Source organism: Mustelus asterias, chromosome 5 (assembly GCF_964213995.1).
Source record: "Mustelus asterias chromosome 5, sMusAst1.hap1.1, whole genome shotgun sequence".
Lineage (NCBI taxonomy): Eukaryota > Metazoa > Chordata > Chondrichthyes > Carcharhiniformes > Triakidae > Mustelus > Mustelus asterias.
The window spans coordinates 122,451,311-122,467,251 of NC_135805.1; the positions used below are offsets into that span (position 1 = coordinate 122,451,311).

The following is a 15,941-nucleotide window of genomic DNA, read 5'->3' on the forward strand; positions in this document are numbered from 1 at the left end:
TTCATTGAGCTTGCTTCAATGCCTCAGTAGTCTTGCTGTACTGATGTATGCTGATGAAAATCTCAGTAAGAGTTTTAACAACACCAGGTTAAAGTCCAACAGGTTTATTTGATAGCAAATGCCATTAGCTTTCGGAGCGCTGCTCCTTCGTCAGATGGAGTGAAAATCTGCTCTCAAACAGTGCACAGAGACATAAAATCAAGTTGCAGAATACTGATTAGAATGCGAATCTCTCCAGCCAACCAGGTCTTAAAGATACAGACAATGTGAGTGGAGGGAGCATTAAGCACAGGTTAAAGAGATGTGTATTGTCTCCAAACAGGACAGCCAGTGAGATTCTGCAGGTCCAAGAGGCAAGCTGTGGGGGTTACTGATAGTGTGACATAAACCCAACATCCCGGTTTAGGCCGTCCTCATGTGTGCGGAACTTGGCTATCAGTTTCTGCTCAGCGACTCTGCGCTGTCATGTGTTGTGAAGGCTGCCTTGGAGAACACTTACCCAAAGATCAGAGGCTGAATGCCCGTGACCGCTGAAGTGTTCCCCCACAGGAATACGCTGCAGGAAAGGAGGCATGGTACATTGGGGAAACCATGCAGACGCTACAACAACGGATGAATGAACACCGCTCGACAATCACCAGGCAAGACTGTTCTCTTCCTGTGGGGGAGCACTTCAGCGGTCACGGGCATTCAGCCTCTGATCTTCGGGTAAGCGTTCTCCAAGGCGGCCTTCACGACACACGACAGCGCAGAGTCGCTGAGCAGAAACTGATAGCCAAGTTCCGCACACATGAGGACGGCCTAAACCGGGATGTTGGGTTTATGTCAGCAACCCCCACAGCTTGCCTCCTGGACTTGCAGAATCTCACTGGCTGTCCTGTCTGGAGACAATACACATTTCTTTAACCTGTGTTTAATGCTCCCTCCACTCACATTGTCTGTAACTTTAAGACCTGGTTGGCTGGAGAGATTCGCATTCTAATCAGTATTTTCTACTTGATTTTGTGTCTCTGTGCCCTGTTTTGAGAGCAGATTTTCACTCCATCTGACGAAGGAGCAGTGCTCCGAAAGCTAATGGCATTTGCTACCAAATAAACCTGTTGGACTTTAACCTGGTGTTGTTAAACTCTTACTGTGTTTACCCCAGTCCAACGCCGGCATCTCCACATGATGAAAATCTCATCAGACACTACAGTTCGCAAATAATTTTTCTAAGCTAAATCCCTAACTGTATTTAGTAATGTTTAAAATGGACCTACCATGTTGAGAAGCTGACTCACCACAGAGTGCTCTGTTACTACTATTGCATTTTATTCTCAGATAAGCTGTTGATGTGACCTTTCACGAGGAATAATGTCTAAGGACTAATGGCTATGAACTAATGGCTCTTTCAGTTCTCTGATATTATCTATATTTACAAATGGCCTTTTTATATGACAGACTAACAACTATTTATGTACGAGTCCAATGTCACAAACAACTCGTAATACAGTTATTTATAACATGCAGTCTGGCAACTGGGAAATAAATCTAAAAATTCTCTCGGTTGAGAAACCACCAGTCATTCTAGCGCATGAAACAATTTAATGTTGCATATTTTCATCTTCCAACATTCGTAAACTACTACATCTCACTTTGGCATCTCCATTTCTATCCCTCAGACCATCTATAGTACACAGTGATAATCTATGAAAGGCTGTGTGATCAAAACTGTATCTGTTACCATCCTGTCGCGCTAACTCTACATTTCTTTGTCATTTTGTTTTTTGACGCACCTCTCAATTATGTTGCACAGCACTGGAAGCTGATTTTCCTTTGCTTGTGATGAAACCAAACTGTTTCTCACCCAAAATGAGAAGGAATTGTGGGTATCCTTCATAAACTACCCAAAGATACCTCAGTACACCATGCAGATCTGTGGAAAACCCTGAGCAGCTTTGGATCATTAGGAGACTTTATGATCAGGCGAAAGGTGTGTTGTGTGTATTTGAAGTCAAGACAGAGCCGTTCAGTTTTGGCAAAGGAGTCATTTAAGGATATCTGCTTTCACCACTACTTATCAATGCCATTGATGAAAAGGTCATGAGAGAATTTGGCCCAGGACACCCAGCACTGAGTGCGGCCTTGGACAGAGTGTGTACATTTGGTGAGAAGAGGGAGTTTGGTAAGGAGGGAAGGATGATACTCTCTTGCATTTTCCAACTTTTTCACCCTGCAAGAATTAGTTTCTGCTGTTCTACGGGGGAGGAGGTGAGCTGCTGGTTTTTAATCTGGTGAGCATCTCGTAAGTGGTCAAAGTCTATTTTCCAAAGGTTTAAATTTGTCCTGCCGTTTGTGATAAGATTAATTCATGTCTAAAAGAAAATAATGAAATAAAATATTACATAATTAAATTTAAAATCATAAGTATGGTAGGACAGGTGATGTGTCAAGGCTGGTGCACATGGGAGTTCATGGATACTGGTGTTATCCAGGGCAACCATATCTGCAGCAAGCGTCTGCAGCTTGAGTCTTTGAACCGGAGGCTGAGCTGCGGACACTGAAACACATCAGGGAGGGAAAGACACTTTGTAGTCACACCCTTTTGGATAGAATCTTCCAGTTTAGAAGGTGATCAGGGACAGGAGAATGTGAATGCAGCTGTAAGGGGACAAGGAGGATAGGAGTGTCAACCTCTGCATTTGTCCAATAGGTCTGAGGTTCTCTCAACTTCTTTGGATGAGACAGGGGGCTGCAAAGTGAATGAGCTGACTAACCATGGCACTGTGGTACAAGAAGTCATTCAAGTGGGAGAGCACATAAGAAGGTATTCGGGGCAGAATAGTGAGGTGGATTGACACTGTTCTCTGTAATAGAGAGTGAGAGTTCAGATGGCTATGTTACTGCCCAGTGCCTGGGTTCAGGATATCTGCATTGCCTGAAGAGGATTTGCAGTGTGAGGGGGAGAATCCCAATGTCATCGTCCATGTAGGTTCCAATGACAGAGGTAGAACAGGAAAAGAGGTTCTGGATAGAGTGTTTGAGGAGCTAGGCAATTAAGCAATAGAACCTCCAAGGTTATGATCTCTGGATTATTACCTGAGCTGCGTGCAAGTTGGCATAGAGAAGAAAACGTAGCTCAAAAACTGGTGTGGGATTAATGAGTTTCATTTAATAGGACATTGCCATCAGTACAGGGGAAGTGGGACACCTACATCTGAACCATGCTCCAGTGTTCTTGTAAATCGCATAAGTGGAAAGTAGAGAGGGCTTTATACTAAACAGAGGAGGGATTGTTTGTGAAATATCCCTTTGATTCCGAAACTGAGAAGCCTCCTGAAAAGAGTATAATTGTACTTTCTAGTAAGAATTTTAATTCTGAGAAATGCCCATGTGACCTGAGGTTGATAGGAGATTGAAAATTTTTAAAAAGAGTAAAAAGAAAGCTAATTAGATATTGAATTACAGTGGGCCTCTGAAGCTGCAGTTCAGAACACAGATTTTGTGTGAGTAGAAGGAAGCAAAACACTCTGTGAAAAAATGAGGTTTCTTTTTGACAGTAAGAAGAAAGTACATCTCCAGGTACTCTTGGTGAAGCAACAGGGAAGTGAGCTGAGTGTTTATATCAGAGTACCAGACCATGAGCTGGGTGCATTCGTTGGTTGTTTGGAAAGGAACTCCAGAAAGTTACGCCATCAAACTGTCATAATCTAAGTGAGAGAGGATTCATAGACATGCATTTGATTAACCATATCCAGGGACTTTGGACAGAATACGGCTGTTGAAGGTGAATGAAGGGCCACGTCCATTGGGTGGGAAATGATAGATCCTGAATATTAAATGTTGCGGTGGAAAGACTGTGAGGTTACATGAGGTGCCACATTTGAGTGGAGGTGATGTGAGTTCTTGTTACTACATGAGGTGTATACATTTCAATGAGTAAGAAAAATTCCAACATGTGGATTTACCATCTTTGGTTAACTAAAAAAAATTAAAAATAGTATCAAACTTAAAAAGAATATAATTGCACAAAGATGGGTGGCAGATCAGAAGTTTTGACAAAATATTTAAAAAAGCAAAGAATGACTAAAAGATTGATAAGGAAAGAAAAATTTAATTATGGGAGAAAGTTAAATAGAAATATAAAGACATAGTAAGAGCTTCTATAGATATATTTTTTTAAAAGTTAAAGCGCATCCTATAGAAAGCGAGTCTGGGGAATTAATAATTGAAAATTAGGAGATGACCGATGAATTGGACAGGTACTTTGCATCAGTCATCAATATGGAGGATACAAATAACATCCCAGAAACAGATGTAAATTAGGAAATGGAAAGGAGGGAGAAACTCAGGAAAATTACAACTATCAGGGAGGTGGACCTGAGCAAGCTGTTGGAGCTGCGGGCTGACAAATCCCTGGGTTCTGATGGATTTCATCCGAGGGTCTTAAAATGAGTGGCGAATGAGATAATTGATGAGTTGATTTTAATTCGCGATTTGAATTTGCTAGATTTGGGGAAGGTTCCATTAGATTGGAAAATAACGAATGTAAATCTTTTGTTCATAGAAAGCAGAAAACTACAGGCAAGTTAACTTGACATCTGTCATAGGGAAAATGTTAGAAACAATTATTCAAGACATTTTGAGAGATTATGGAAAAAAAATCAGGATATTCACGCAGAGTCAACGTGGTTTTGTGAAAGGGAAATCTTGTTTAACCAATTTATTGGAGTTCTTTGAAGGAGTAATATGTACTGTGGATAAAGGGGAACCAGTGGATGCACTATACTTAGATTTCCAGAAGGCATTTGATAAGGTGCCACATCAACAATTAATGAGAAAAATAAAAACTCATAGTGGGAGGCAGAGAGGATTGGCAAGCCAACTGGAAACAGAGGGTAGATATAAATGGGTTTTTTTCTCATTGGTAAGATGCAATGAGTGTTGTCCCACAGAAGTAAGTGCTAGGGCCTCACGTTTTCACAATTTATATAAATGACTTGGATAAAGGGACTTAAGGTATGGTTGCTAAATTTGCTGATGACACAAAGATAGGTAGGATAATAAAATGTCAAGAGAACACAAGGCTATAAAGAGATATAGATAGGTTAAGTGAGTGAGCAAAGACTTTGCAAATGGAGTATAATATGGGAGAGTGTGAAATTGTCCATTTTGTCAGGAAAAATAAAAAAGAAGCACATTATTTAAATGGTGAGAATTGTAGAGCTCTGAGATGCAGAGAGATCTGGGTGTCCTAATGCACAAATCACAAAAGATTGTTATGCAGGTGCAGCAAGTAATTAGGATAGCTGATATAATATTATAATTTATTATGAGGGGAATTGATACAATCATAGGGAGATTATGCTTTATTTATACAGGGCATTGGTGAGACCAATCTGGAGTACTGTGTACGGTATTGATCTCATTTAAAGAAAGATGGAAATGTATTGGTTAACTAAACCAATACCTGAGAAAAGGACAGGCTAGGCCTTAATCTGCACAAGATTAGAAGAGTAATAGGAGATTTAATTGAAACAAATAAGATCCTAAGGGGTCTTGACAGGTGGATGTGGAAGGGATGTTTCCTCTTGTGGGAGAATCTAGAGCTAGGGTCGCTGATTAAAAATAAGAGGTCGCCCATTTAAGACAGATGAGAATTTCTTTCTCAGAGAATCGCGAGTCTTTGGAACTCTCTTTCTGAAAAGGGGGTGGAGGCAGAGGGCCCTATTTTACCATTCTGATTCTAAGTGCTGGGTGGACTTGAAACTGGGAGTGTTTCAGATCCGAATTTTAGACTCGTTCTCAGGTGCCCCCATACGCACACTGCCTGAAAAAATATCAGCGATTCTGAATCGCGCTGCACAACCCTGTGGGCGGGGCTTAACGCACCCGAAACCCTGCAGCTCCGATTGACGCCTTCAACTGCACATGCGCCAGAAAAAAAAAATGATAGAACTCCGCTCCCCGGCCAGATAATGTCTCCCCCTGACCCCCACAGACATTGCCCCACCCCCACAACATTACTGATCTCCTTATCCCCCCCATGCTCTCCGCCACCCAGACCATTCGCGGGCCCCTCCCCCTCCACCCCCCCCCCCCCCGCTGATCCCAGGCAGAATGGCAGTGGACATCCCTCCCCCCCCCCCCCCCACCAATCTCAGGCAGAGTGGCAGCAGACCCCCCTCCCCCACCGACCTCAGGCAGAGTGGCAGCGGACCCCCCTTTCCCCCCATCAATCTTAGGCAGAGTGCCAGTGGACCCCCCTTCCCTCTTACTGATCTCAGGCAGAGTGGCAGCGGACCTCCCCCTTCCCCCCCACTGATCTCAGGCAGAGAGCCGTTGGACCCACCCTCTCCCCACCGAGCTCAAGCAGAGAGCCGTCAGATGCTCGGCACTTACCTCCTCACTAACTAGAGCACCTGAATTGGACTTTTGTGGAGCAGATCTGTTTCGCATCGATTCTGGATGGGCGAACGCAATGGTAAAAGGTATAGTGCCAGTAAGGTTGGGTGTGCCCCCCACTAAGTCAATTTAAATGCAAGCAAATGGCCATTGCGCCCATTTCGGACGTGGTCCCAATCGCAGCCATTTTCGGGCCTTGGTAAAGGGGGATCTGGCGCAGAGGCGGGCGTGGATTGTGCTACTTGCCTCACGCCCAACTTTACCAAGTTTTCGCGACCGAAAATGGGCGCAACTTGATGGTAAAATCAAGCCCAGAGTCTTTGAATATTTTTAAGACAGAGGTAGATTCTTGATACACAAAGGGGTAAAAGATTATGGGGGTTTGATGGAAATGTGGAGTTGAGATTACAATCGGATCAGCATGATCTTATTGAATGGTGGAGCAGCCTCATAGGGCCCAGTGGCCTACTCCTACTCCAAATTAGTCTGTTTGCATCTTTGCATTGACAATTTAAATTGAGATTTACCTTTTTGATTTCAAATATCCTTCACCTGTTAATTAATGTTTGGACTGAGTTGATTTTGGTTGGTTAGTTGTGGTAATGGACCCAAAACTGACTTCAGAGAACACTACCACCACCTCTTAGTCTGAAACACATCCATCCACCATCACCCTTGGCTTCCTGTCACTGAAACAATTCCTCTTCCATACAGTCACTTTCCCCTTAATTCCATGGACTTCCAGCTTCCCAACAAAGCTCCAAAGTGGGAATTTGTCAAATTACTTCCAAAAGTTTAAATATCTCTTGCACTTCCTTCTCTTACCTCATCAAGGAACTTGATTTGCATTGAGAAAATCCATGCTGGCCTTTCCTTGATTAAATCATGACATTCTAAAATAAAATTTATTTTATTCCTGATAAAAATTTTGACTTTATCCACGATCGATGCTAGGCTGACTGACCCATAGTTTTTGGTTTATCCCTCTCTCACAACAATTGTGTCCTCTGACACTACTTCATTGAGGATTGAAAGATTGTGACCAATAGCTTTGCTATTTCCACTTCTGCTTCTCTCAGAGACCAAGGATACATTCCATTTGGTAAAGTGACTAACTTACTTTCAGTAATGCTAATCATTTTAGTGCCTCCTGCTCATCTACTACGATCACACCTGTAATTTCACTCTATTTCTTAAATGTAACCTTCACATCTCCCACTTCCTTTGTGAAGAGGGATATGAAGTACTCATTTATTAATTTAGCCATGTCGTCAGCCTCTACGTGAAGGTTTGTATTTGAATCTTGAATAGACTCAACATTTTTCCTGCTAATCTCTTGAAATTTATGGGGGTGTGGTGGGGGGAGGCGCAAGAGTGAGAAACGTTGGGTGCAGGGTAACTGAATTAGATGAGAGCCAATATTATCATAGAATATACAGCATGGAGACAGGCCCTTTGGCCCAAATTGATCCATGCCGCCCAAAATGCCCTTCTAAGCTAACCCCATTTGCCTGCATTTGGCCCATATCCCTCTAAACCTTTCCTATCCGTGTATCTGTCCAAGTGCCTTTTAAATGTTGTCAATGTCCCTGTCTCAATCACTTCCACCGGCAGCTCATTCCACATATGTACCACCCTCTGTGTAAAAAAAGGTTGCTCCTCAGGTTGCCATTAATTCTTTCTCCTCTTAACTTAAACCTATGCCCTCGAGTTCTTGAATCCCCAACTCTGGGAAAATGACTGAGTGCACTCACCCTATCCATGCCTCTCATGATGATGTTTAACTCCTCTATAAGATCATCCCTCAGTCTCCTATGCTCCAAAGAAAAAAGTCCTAGCATGTCCAATCTCTCCCTATACCTCAGTCCTTTGAGTCCTGGCAACATCCTTGTAAAACTCCTCTGCACTCTCTCCAGTTTAATAACATCTTTCCTATAGTAAGATGACCAAAATTGAACACAATACTCCAGGTGCAGCCTCACCAATGTCTTGTATAACTGCAACATAACTTCCTAACCTCTATACTCAGTGCCCTGACTGATGAAGGCCAGCATGCCAAAAGCCTCCTTCACTGCTCTATCTACCTGTGACTCTGCCTTTAGAGTACTGTGCACCTGAACTCCAAGGTCCCTCTGTTCCATGATACTCCCGAAGGTCCTATGTCCTGGTTAGGTGCATTGACTATGCTACATTATTGTACCCGAACAGGTGCCAGAGTGTGGCGCCTAGGGGATTTCACACTAATTTCATTACAGTGTTAATGTAAGCCTACTTGTGACACTAATGAATAAACTTTAAACTTTTAAACTTTAAACTTTTTAAACTTTAAAACTTTAGACTTAAACTTTTCCCCACCTGGAGACAGGAATGTTTCAATCCATAAAAGATGTCAGGTGATCCATGGGTGGCCATCTTTTTAGTTTTTTTGTACTTAGAATATAAAAAATAGTTTGAAGTTCAGAATATGCTGGAATATGACAACCTACATCATTTTAATTATCCCCACTGAAAGCTATCTTGGACAATCTCCTTTCCAATGCATAGAATAAAGGGCTTGCTGAGCCTGCAAGTTCAGCAGTATCCCACACTGTGGAGAGTACAACATTGGACATTAACACGAACATTCAATAAAGTGTGTATAAAAAAACACAATGTTGTTTCTTCCACAATAAAGGAAACTCCCTTGTAACCATGAATGCATTAAGAAGTCTAACAACACCAGGTTAAAGTCGTGGACTTTAACCTGGTGTTGTAAGATTTCTTAATGTGTTTACCCCAGTCCAACGCTGGCATCTCCACATCATGACTACCATTAATGCATGCCAACCATGAAGTGTGCCATTACATTGAGCTCTCTGGCTAAGCTAGTCTCAACAAATAACAATGCTGTTTACAGGAATAAAGTGAAAAATATGTAATGTTAAATATTTACAAGTGAAACATAAATTTCAAAAATATTTGTACCACCTTTGTGCTCTCAATAAGTCTTATGTTGACGGCAATGGAGTTTGGCAGGAAAGTTTTAGCCATCATGCAGAGCGTCCCTATTTGACCAGGTAGCTCCTTAATAGACCACCCCTAGCCGCAATATTGTTAACTGTTGGTGGGTGTAACCAGCGAAAAGCTGCCTCCGATGTGGAAATGCACGTCTCCTTTGTAGGAATCATAGAAATCATAGAAACCCTACAGTGCAGAAGGAGGCCATTCAGCCCATCGAGTCTGCACCGACCACAATCCCACCCAGGCCCTACCCCCACATATTTACCCGCTAATCCCGCTAACCTACGCATCTCAGGAGTCTAAGGGGCAATTTTTAACCTGGCCAATCAACCTAACCCGCACATCTTTGGACTGTGGGAGGAAACCGGAGCACCCGGAGGAAACCCACGCAGACACGAGGAGAATGTGCAAACTCCACACAGACAGTGACCCGAGCCGGGAATCGAACCCAGGACCCTGGAGCTGTGAAGCAACAGTGCTAACCACTGTGCTACCATGCCGCCCTGCTGCTCTTTAAACTTTTATAGTAATAGGAAAAATACAAGAGAGTGGAAGTGGTGCACACTTCTGGTTACACCATCAGGAATAGTGTGCCACAGATAAAATTCCACCCTACGTGTTATAAAAAGTTTTACGGTTTAGTTTAATATTGCCTACTGATCTTTTCTCATAAACTGATTTTACCTCCTGTAATAAATACTCAGAGAGTAGTAAGGGCGTGGAATGCCCTGCCTGCAGCAGTAGTGGACTCGTCAACACTAAGGGCATTCAAATGGTTATTGGATAAACATGTGGATGATGTTGGAATAGTGTAGATTAGAGGGACTTTAGATTGGTTTCACAGTTCGGCGCAACATCGAGGGCCGAAGGGCCTGTACTGCGCTGTTATGTTCTATGTGTATTTTCCACAATCCTCCTGGTTATTTGCTGAATCTTGCTCCTGATGTTTATCACAAACCCTTTTCTGTTTTACTTCCAATTTATTTTCCTCCTCATCTTGAATGCATTAGCTTTGGATATGCTACCTTTTCATTTCAAATGAACCTAAGTAGCTTGTTCCTGAATGATCCTGCCCCTTTAGTTTGTATCTTTTAAGCACTAACAATGTTGTGCGCTGTGTAATCATTGTCTGATAAATACTGTCATCTGTACCTGGGAGAGAAAACAAAATAAGTTGAAAATTTTTCTTGCAGCCTTTGCACATCACTGAAGAAATGCCCTCTGAAGATGTTACAATAGCAGATAGCATTGGTGGAGGAACTCCACGGCAACAGGCAGAGATAAGCCAAAGCTGGATGAATAATAAGAGAGGGTATGTGTCTGCTGAAGAAACTGTACCTTTACAAGGGATTTTCAAAGCTGAGCTTGTGTTCTTAGCAGATTCAAATGGAACTAACAATGATTGTTTGTCAAGAGAAGATGAAGCAGCAGCCAATCTTTCAGCAAAAACATTACCTTTGTTAAGTTTGTCTCCAAATCCTTTTCGGGATGACAAGAGTAGCTCTATTCAAACAAGAGTAGCAGTGGATGAATCAAAGACCCCATTGTTGCAAGATGCTGAGCAGAAGGTGGATGGGGCTTTGGAAGAACCATTCTTTCAGGCAAGAGAAATATTTTTGTTCATTCATGTTCATTTGCGTTCTTTCTTTTAAAGTAAGCTGGTGTTCAGGTTGCTTTATTCCAGAATTGAACATTATAATCACTTGATATCTAAGCATAGTGATTTCAATATTAATTGGACAATGTCTGTAGTAATGAACGTTACCTAGAAACAGTGAACAGTGTTCATGGACTGTATTTATGAACTGTGCACAATGTTAATGAACATAACTCCATGGAAATGCATCGAATATAATCTGTTGGGTAAAATAACACAGTAAGAAGTTTAACAACACCAGGTTAAAGTCCAACAGGTTTAAAATAACAGGCAGACGCAGTCCTTATTGTTTGTCCTGCCATTGTTTCAACATTTTAGTGCAATTGACAGGCATCGGATCTTCTGATAATGCCATAGCTTTAAGCAAAGCACCCCTTCTTATATGTTCAAGTTTCCCACTTCTTTCTTCAACTCCATGACTGATTACACATTTATGCGTTGTTTTTCTGGAGTTATTCTAACTGCTACTTGCTGCCTGACCGCTCTCCAATATCGGCAACAGTAAAAATGAGTCTTTAAGTTGTTAGTTTAATTAATACTTGAGGTGATCAGAGCCTGTGACTTCTGCTAATTTAATCACAACATTATTACCTACAACTATTGTTTCTTTTTGTTTTCAAACTAAATGTTTAATTCCCATGCCTCAGCACTTGGAAGCTGTTTGCAGTGTTAACAAATATTATTTACGAACAATATTATTAATAACCAAAAGGCATAAACGATATTACATGGAGACCATTCACAATGTTAATGGACAGAGAATGGGAACTGTGCACAGTGTTAATGATGTGGAAATGCCGGCGTTGGACTGGGGTAAACACAGTAAGGAGTCTAGTGGCGTTTGCTACCAAATAAACCTGTTGGACTTTAAGCTGGTGTTGTTAAACTCCTTACAGTGTTAATGGACAGAGAATGGGAACTGTGCACAGTGTTAATGGGCAGAGACTGGAAACTGCACAGTGTTAATGGACAGAGAATGGAAACTGTGCACAGTTTAATAGACCGAGAATGGGAACTCTGCATAGTGTTAATGGACAGGATGTGGAGATGCCGGCGTTGGACTGGGGTGGGCACAGTAAGAAGTCTCACAACACCAAATTAAAGTCCAACAGGTTTATTAAGTAGCACGAGCTTTCAGAGCGCTGCTCCTTCATCAGGTGAGTGCTCCTTCATTCGGCTCCTTCACCTGATGAAGGAGCAGCGCTCCGAAAGGTTGTGCAACCAAATAAACCTGTCCATTAACACTGTGCACAGTTCTTAAGTTCTGTCCATTAACACTGTGCACAGTTCCCATTCTGTGTCCATTAACACTGTGCACAGTTTCCAAGCTTTCTTACTGTTAATGGATAGAGAATGGGATCTGTGAACCGTATTAATGGATAGAGAATGGGAACTATGCACAGTTTAATGGACAGAGAATGGGAACTGTGCATAGTGTTAATGGGATCTGTGAACCATATTAATGGACAGCGTGTCAATTTTGATTTGATTTATTATTGTCACATGTATTAACATACAGTGAAAAGTATTGTTTCTTGCACGCTATACAGACAAAACATACCATTCATAGAGAAGGAAACAAGAGAGTGCAGAAATAGTGTTACAGTCATAGTTAGGATGTAGAGAAAGATCAACTTAATGCAAGGTAAGTCCATTCAAAAGTCTGACAGCAGCAGGGAAGAAGCTGTTGTTGAGTCGTTTGGTACGTGACCTCAGACTTTTGTATCTTTCTCCCGACGGAAGAAGATGAAAGAGAGAATGCCCGGGGTGTGTGGGGTCCTTAATTATGCTGGCTGCTTTGCCGAGGCAGCTGGAAGTGTAGACAGAGTCAATGGATGGGAGGCTGGTTTGCATGATGGATTGGGCTAGTTGTAGTTCCTTGTGGTCTTGGGCAGAGCAGGAGCCATACCAAACTGTGATACAATCAGAAAGAATGCTTTCTATGGTGCATCTGTAAAAGTTGGTGAGAGTCTTAGCCAAATTTCCTTAGACTTTTGAGAAAGTAGATCATAGAGCTTGTGAACTGTGTACAGTGTTAGTTAACATTTGAGAGTTGAGAATAACAATAGCATTAATGGACATTTGGATAATGGACAATGCAGTAAATTACGATTAAAGCTTATCTTTCAGCCTGGAGGGGAGTAGACAGGTGTATCTGCTTATGGTTAGTATTAGGAGAACTGTTGTTATTGCTGTTACATATCATTCACCTGGATCCAGGTCTACAAAATCCATTGTCTAATTCTACAAATGAGGCACGCTTAGGAAAGTACCGAACAGCATTAACAAGTAGCAAATTTCAGGAATCCATATGGTGAAATGGGCAGATATGTGGCAGACAAAATTTAACGTAGAGGTTTACAGCATGGAAACAGGCCCTTCAGCCCAACTTGTTCACATCGCCCTTTTTTTTTAAAACCACGAAGCTAATCCCAATTGCCCGCATTTGGCCCATATCCCTCTATACCCATTGTACCCATGCAACTATCTAAATGCTTTATAGAGTCATAGAGGAACGTAGGGAATTGTAAAGCAACATATTTTGGTCGGATGAACGAGGAGAGTACAGAATTAATGGTGCAATTTTAAATGGGATGGAAGAACGGTGGCATCTAAGGTTTACCGCCACATGTCCTGAAAGTGGCAAGGCAAGTTGAGAAGGCTAAATAAAAGGCTGAATAAAAAGCATGCAGAATCCCTTGCAACAGAGGAATGAAGTGCAAAATCAAATAATTTATGTGAAACCTTTATAGACCTCAGTTGGAGTCCCTGGAAAAATTGTGAGGCCTTGGTGAGAATACAGAGAAGATTTGCTGGAATGGTACCTGCGAGTGGGACATAGAGGGATGAGATACCCTGAGATTGTTCTCCTTGGCACAGAGAAGAATAAGGGGAGACTTAAAAGGTCCATTCAAAATCTAAACTATATTTAAGAAGGGATGTTTATTATGTATAGGTTGCAATAAACTAGCCAACTTTACATCAGCATTAGGATAGGTAATGGAATTTCTACAAAAGAAGAAAACTTGCAAACCAAAAAGATATTGTTAGTTAGCATGGATTTCAATGGGGAAAATCTTGCTTGGCAGCCCCGATGAGAGAGTGAGTGTAGATAATGGTAATGTGGCAGATTAGATTTCCCCATGGCCTTTGATGACGTGCCTCATAATAGGCTAAACAATAAAGTCAGAGCTTGAGGTGTAGGAAAGAGACGAATCATAACGGACAGCTATCTGGCAGCATGATGCACTGCAGAGATTAATGGCAAGGAACAGCTAAATAGCAAATCAACAGGTAGAATGTCCACAAAGATAAATATTGGGACCACTATTATTCACAATTTATATTAATGATTGAACTATTGAAATTAGAGGTACTATTTCTAAACTGAGGGCTGGGGGAAGAGTCAATATTGAGCAGGGCTGCAACAAATTACAAAAATACATGAATAGACGTTTAGACTGGGTATTTAATTGACAAATATATTTCAAAATCGTTTTCAGCATTTTACATTTTACTAAGAAAAGTAAGGATGTTTAAGATTACCTGGAAAATAAGAATCTGAATTGAATAGAGGAGCAAAGGGACCTGGAAGAATAAATGGACAAATCACTGAAAGGTTAATAAGCCCATTTTTAAAAATCAAACTGATCATTAGGGGTTATTGTTAGAGGGAGAGAATTGAAAAGTAGTGATAATATGCTTAATTTGTATCGAACCTTGGTTAGAAAACACTTGGGGTATTGGGTACAGTACTGGTTGCTATATCAAAAGGCATTTGAGAGGAGAGCAAAAACAATTTACAAGATTAATGCAAAAATAAGTTTATAAGCATCAGGAAAGGATTAATATGTCAAACCTATTTTCTATTGGATGAGAGGACTGATAGGGTGACTTAATAGGGACCGTTAAAATTAAGATGGAGTAGATATGGAGAGAATGTTTCCTCTTGTGGGGAAGAACATAACTGGAGGCCATCAATATATGATAGTCACCAAGAAATCCTAGAAGGAACTTGCAAGAAACTGGCTCAGTCAAAGAAGTCATGATGTGGAGATGCCGGCGTTGGACTGGGGTAAACACAGTAAGGGTTTTAACAACACCAGGTTAAAGTCCAACAGGTTTATTTGGTAACAAATACCATTAGCTTTCGGAGCGCTGCTCCAAACTGATTTCCACTCCATCTGACGAAGGAGCAGCGCTCCGAAAGCTAATGGTATTTGCTACCAAATAGACCTGTTGGACTTGAACCTGGTGTTGTTAAAACTCTTACTCAGTCAAAGAAGACAGAGGGTAGCAGTGGAAGGGTGCGTTTCTGAATGGAGGGCTGTGACAAGTGGCGTTCCTCAGGGATCAGTCCTGGGACCTTTGCTGTTTGTAATATATATAAATGATTTGGAGGAAAATGTAACTGGATTGATTAATAAGTTTGCGGACGACACAAAGGTTGGTGGATTTGCAGATAGCGATGAGGTCCATCAGAGGATATAGATCAGTTGGAGATTTGGGCGGAGAGATGGCAGATGGAGTTTAATCCAGACAAATGTGAGGTAATGCATTTTGGAAGGTCTAATACAAATAGGAAATATACAGTAAATGGCAGAACCCTTAAGAGTATTGATAGGCAATGGGATCTGGATGTACAAGTACACAGGTCACTGAAAGTGGCAACGCAGGTGGAGAAGGTAGTTAAGAAGGCATACGGCATGCTTGCCTTCATCGGCCGGGGTATTGAGTTTAAAAATTGGCAAGTCATGTTGCAGCTTTATAGAACCTTAGTTAGGCCGCATTTGGAATATAGTGTTCAATTCTGGTCGCCACACTACCAGAAGGATGTGGAGGCTTTGGAGAGGGTACAGAAAAGATTTACCAGGATCTTGCCTGGTATGGAGGGTATCAG

General features: G+C 41.6%; 1 protein-coding gene across 15 annotated transcripts in view; it reads left to right on the forward strand.

Annotated features, from left to right (window-relative positions):
* mlip (muscular LMNA-interacting protein) overlaps positions 1-15,941 on the forward strand; it is a 204,200-nt gene that overhangs the window by 106,836 nt on the left and 81,423 nt on the right. For all 15 annotated transcript variants that reach the window (XR_013497792.1, XR_013497793.1, XM_078213270.1 and 12 more), the window contains one exon: positions 10,578-10,985. Coding sequence is in view for 13 of the 15 variants with exons in the window: in XM_078213270.1 (XP_078069396.1) it covers positions 10,578-10,985 (408 nt within the window). In the remaining 2 variants the exon portion in view is untranslated. The remainder of the gene's footprint in view (positions 1-10,577; positions 10,986-15,941) is intronic.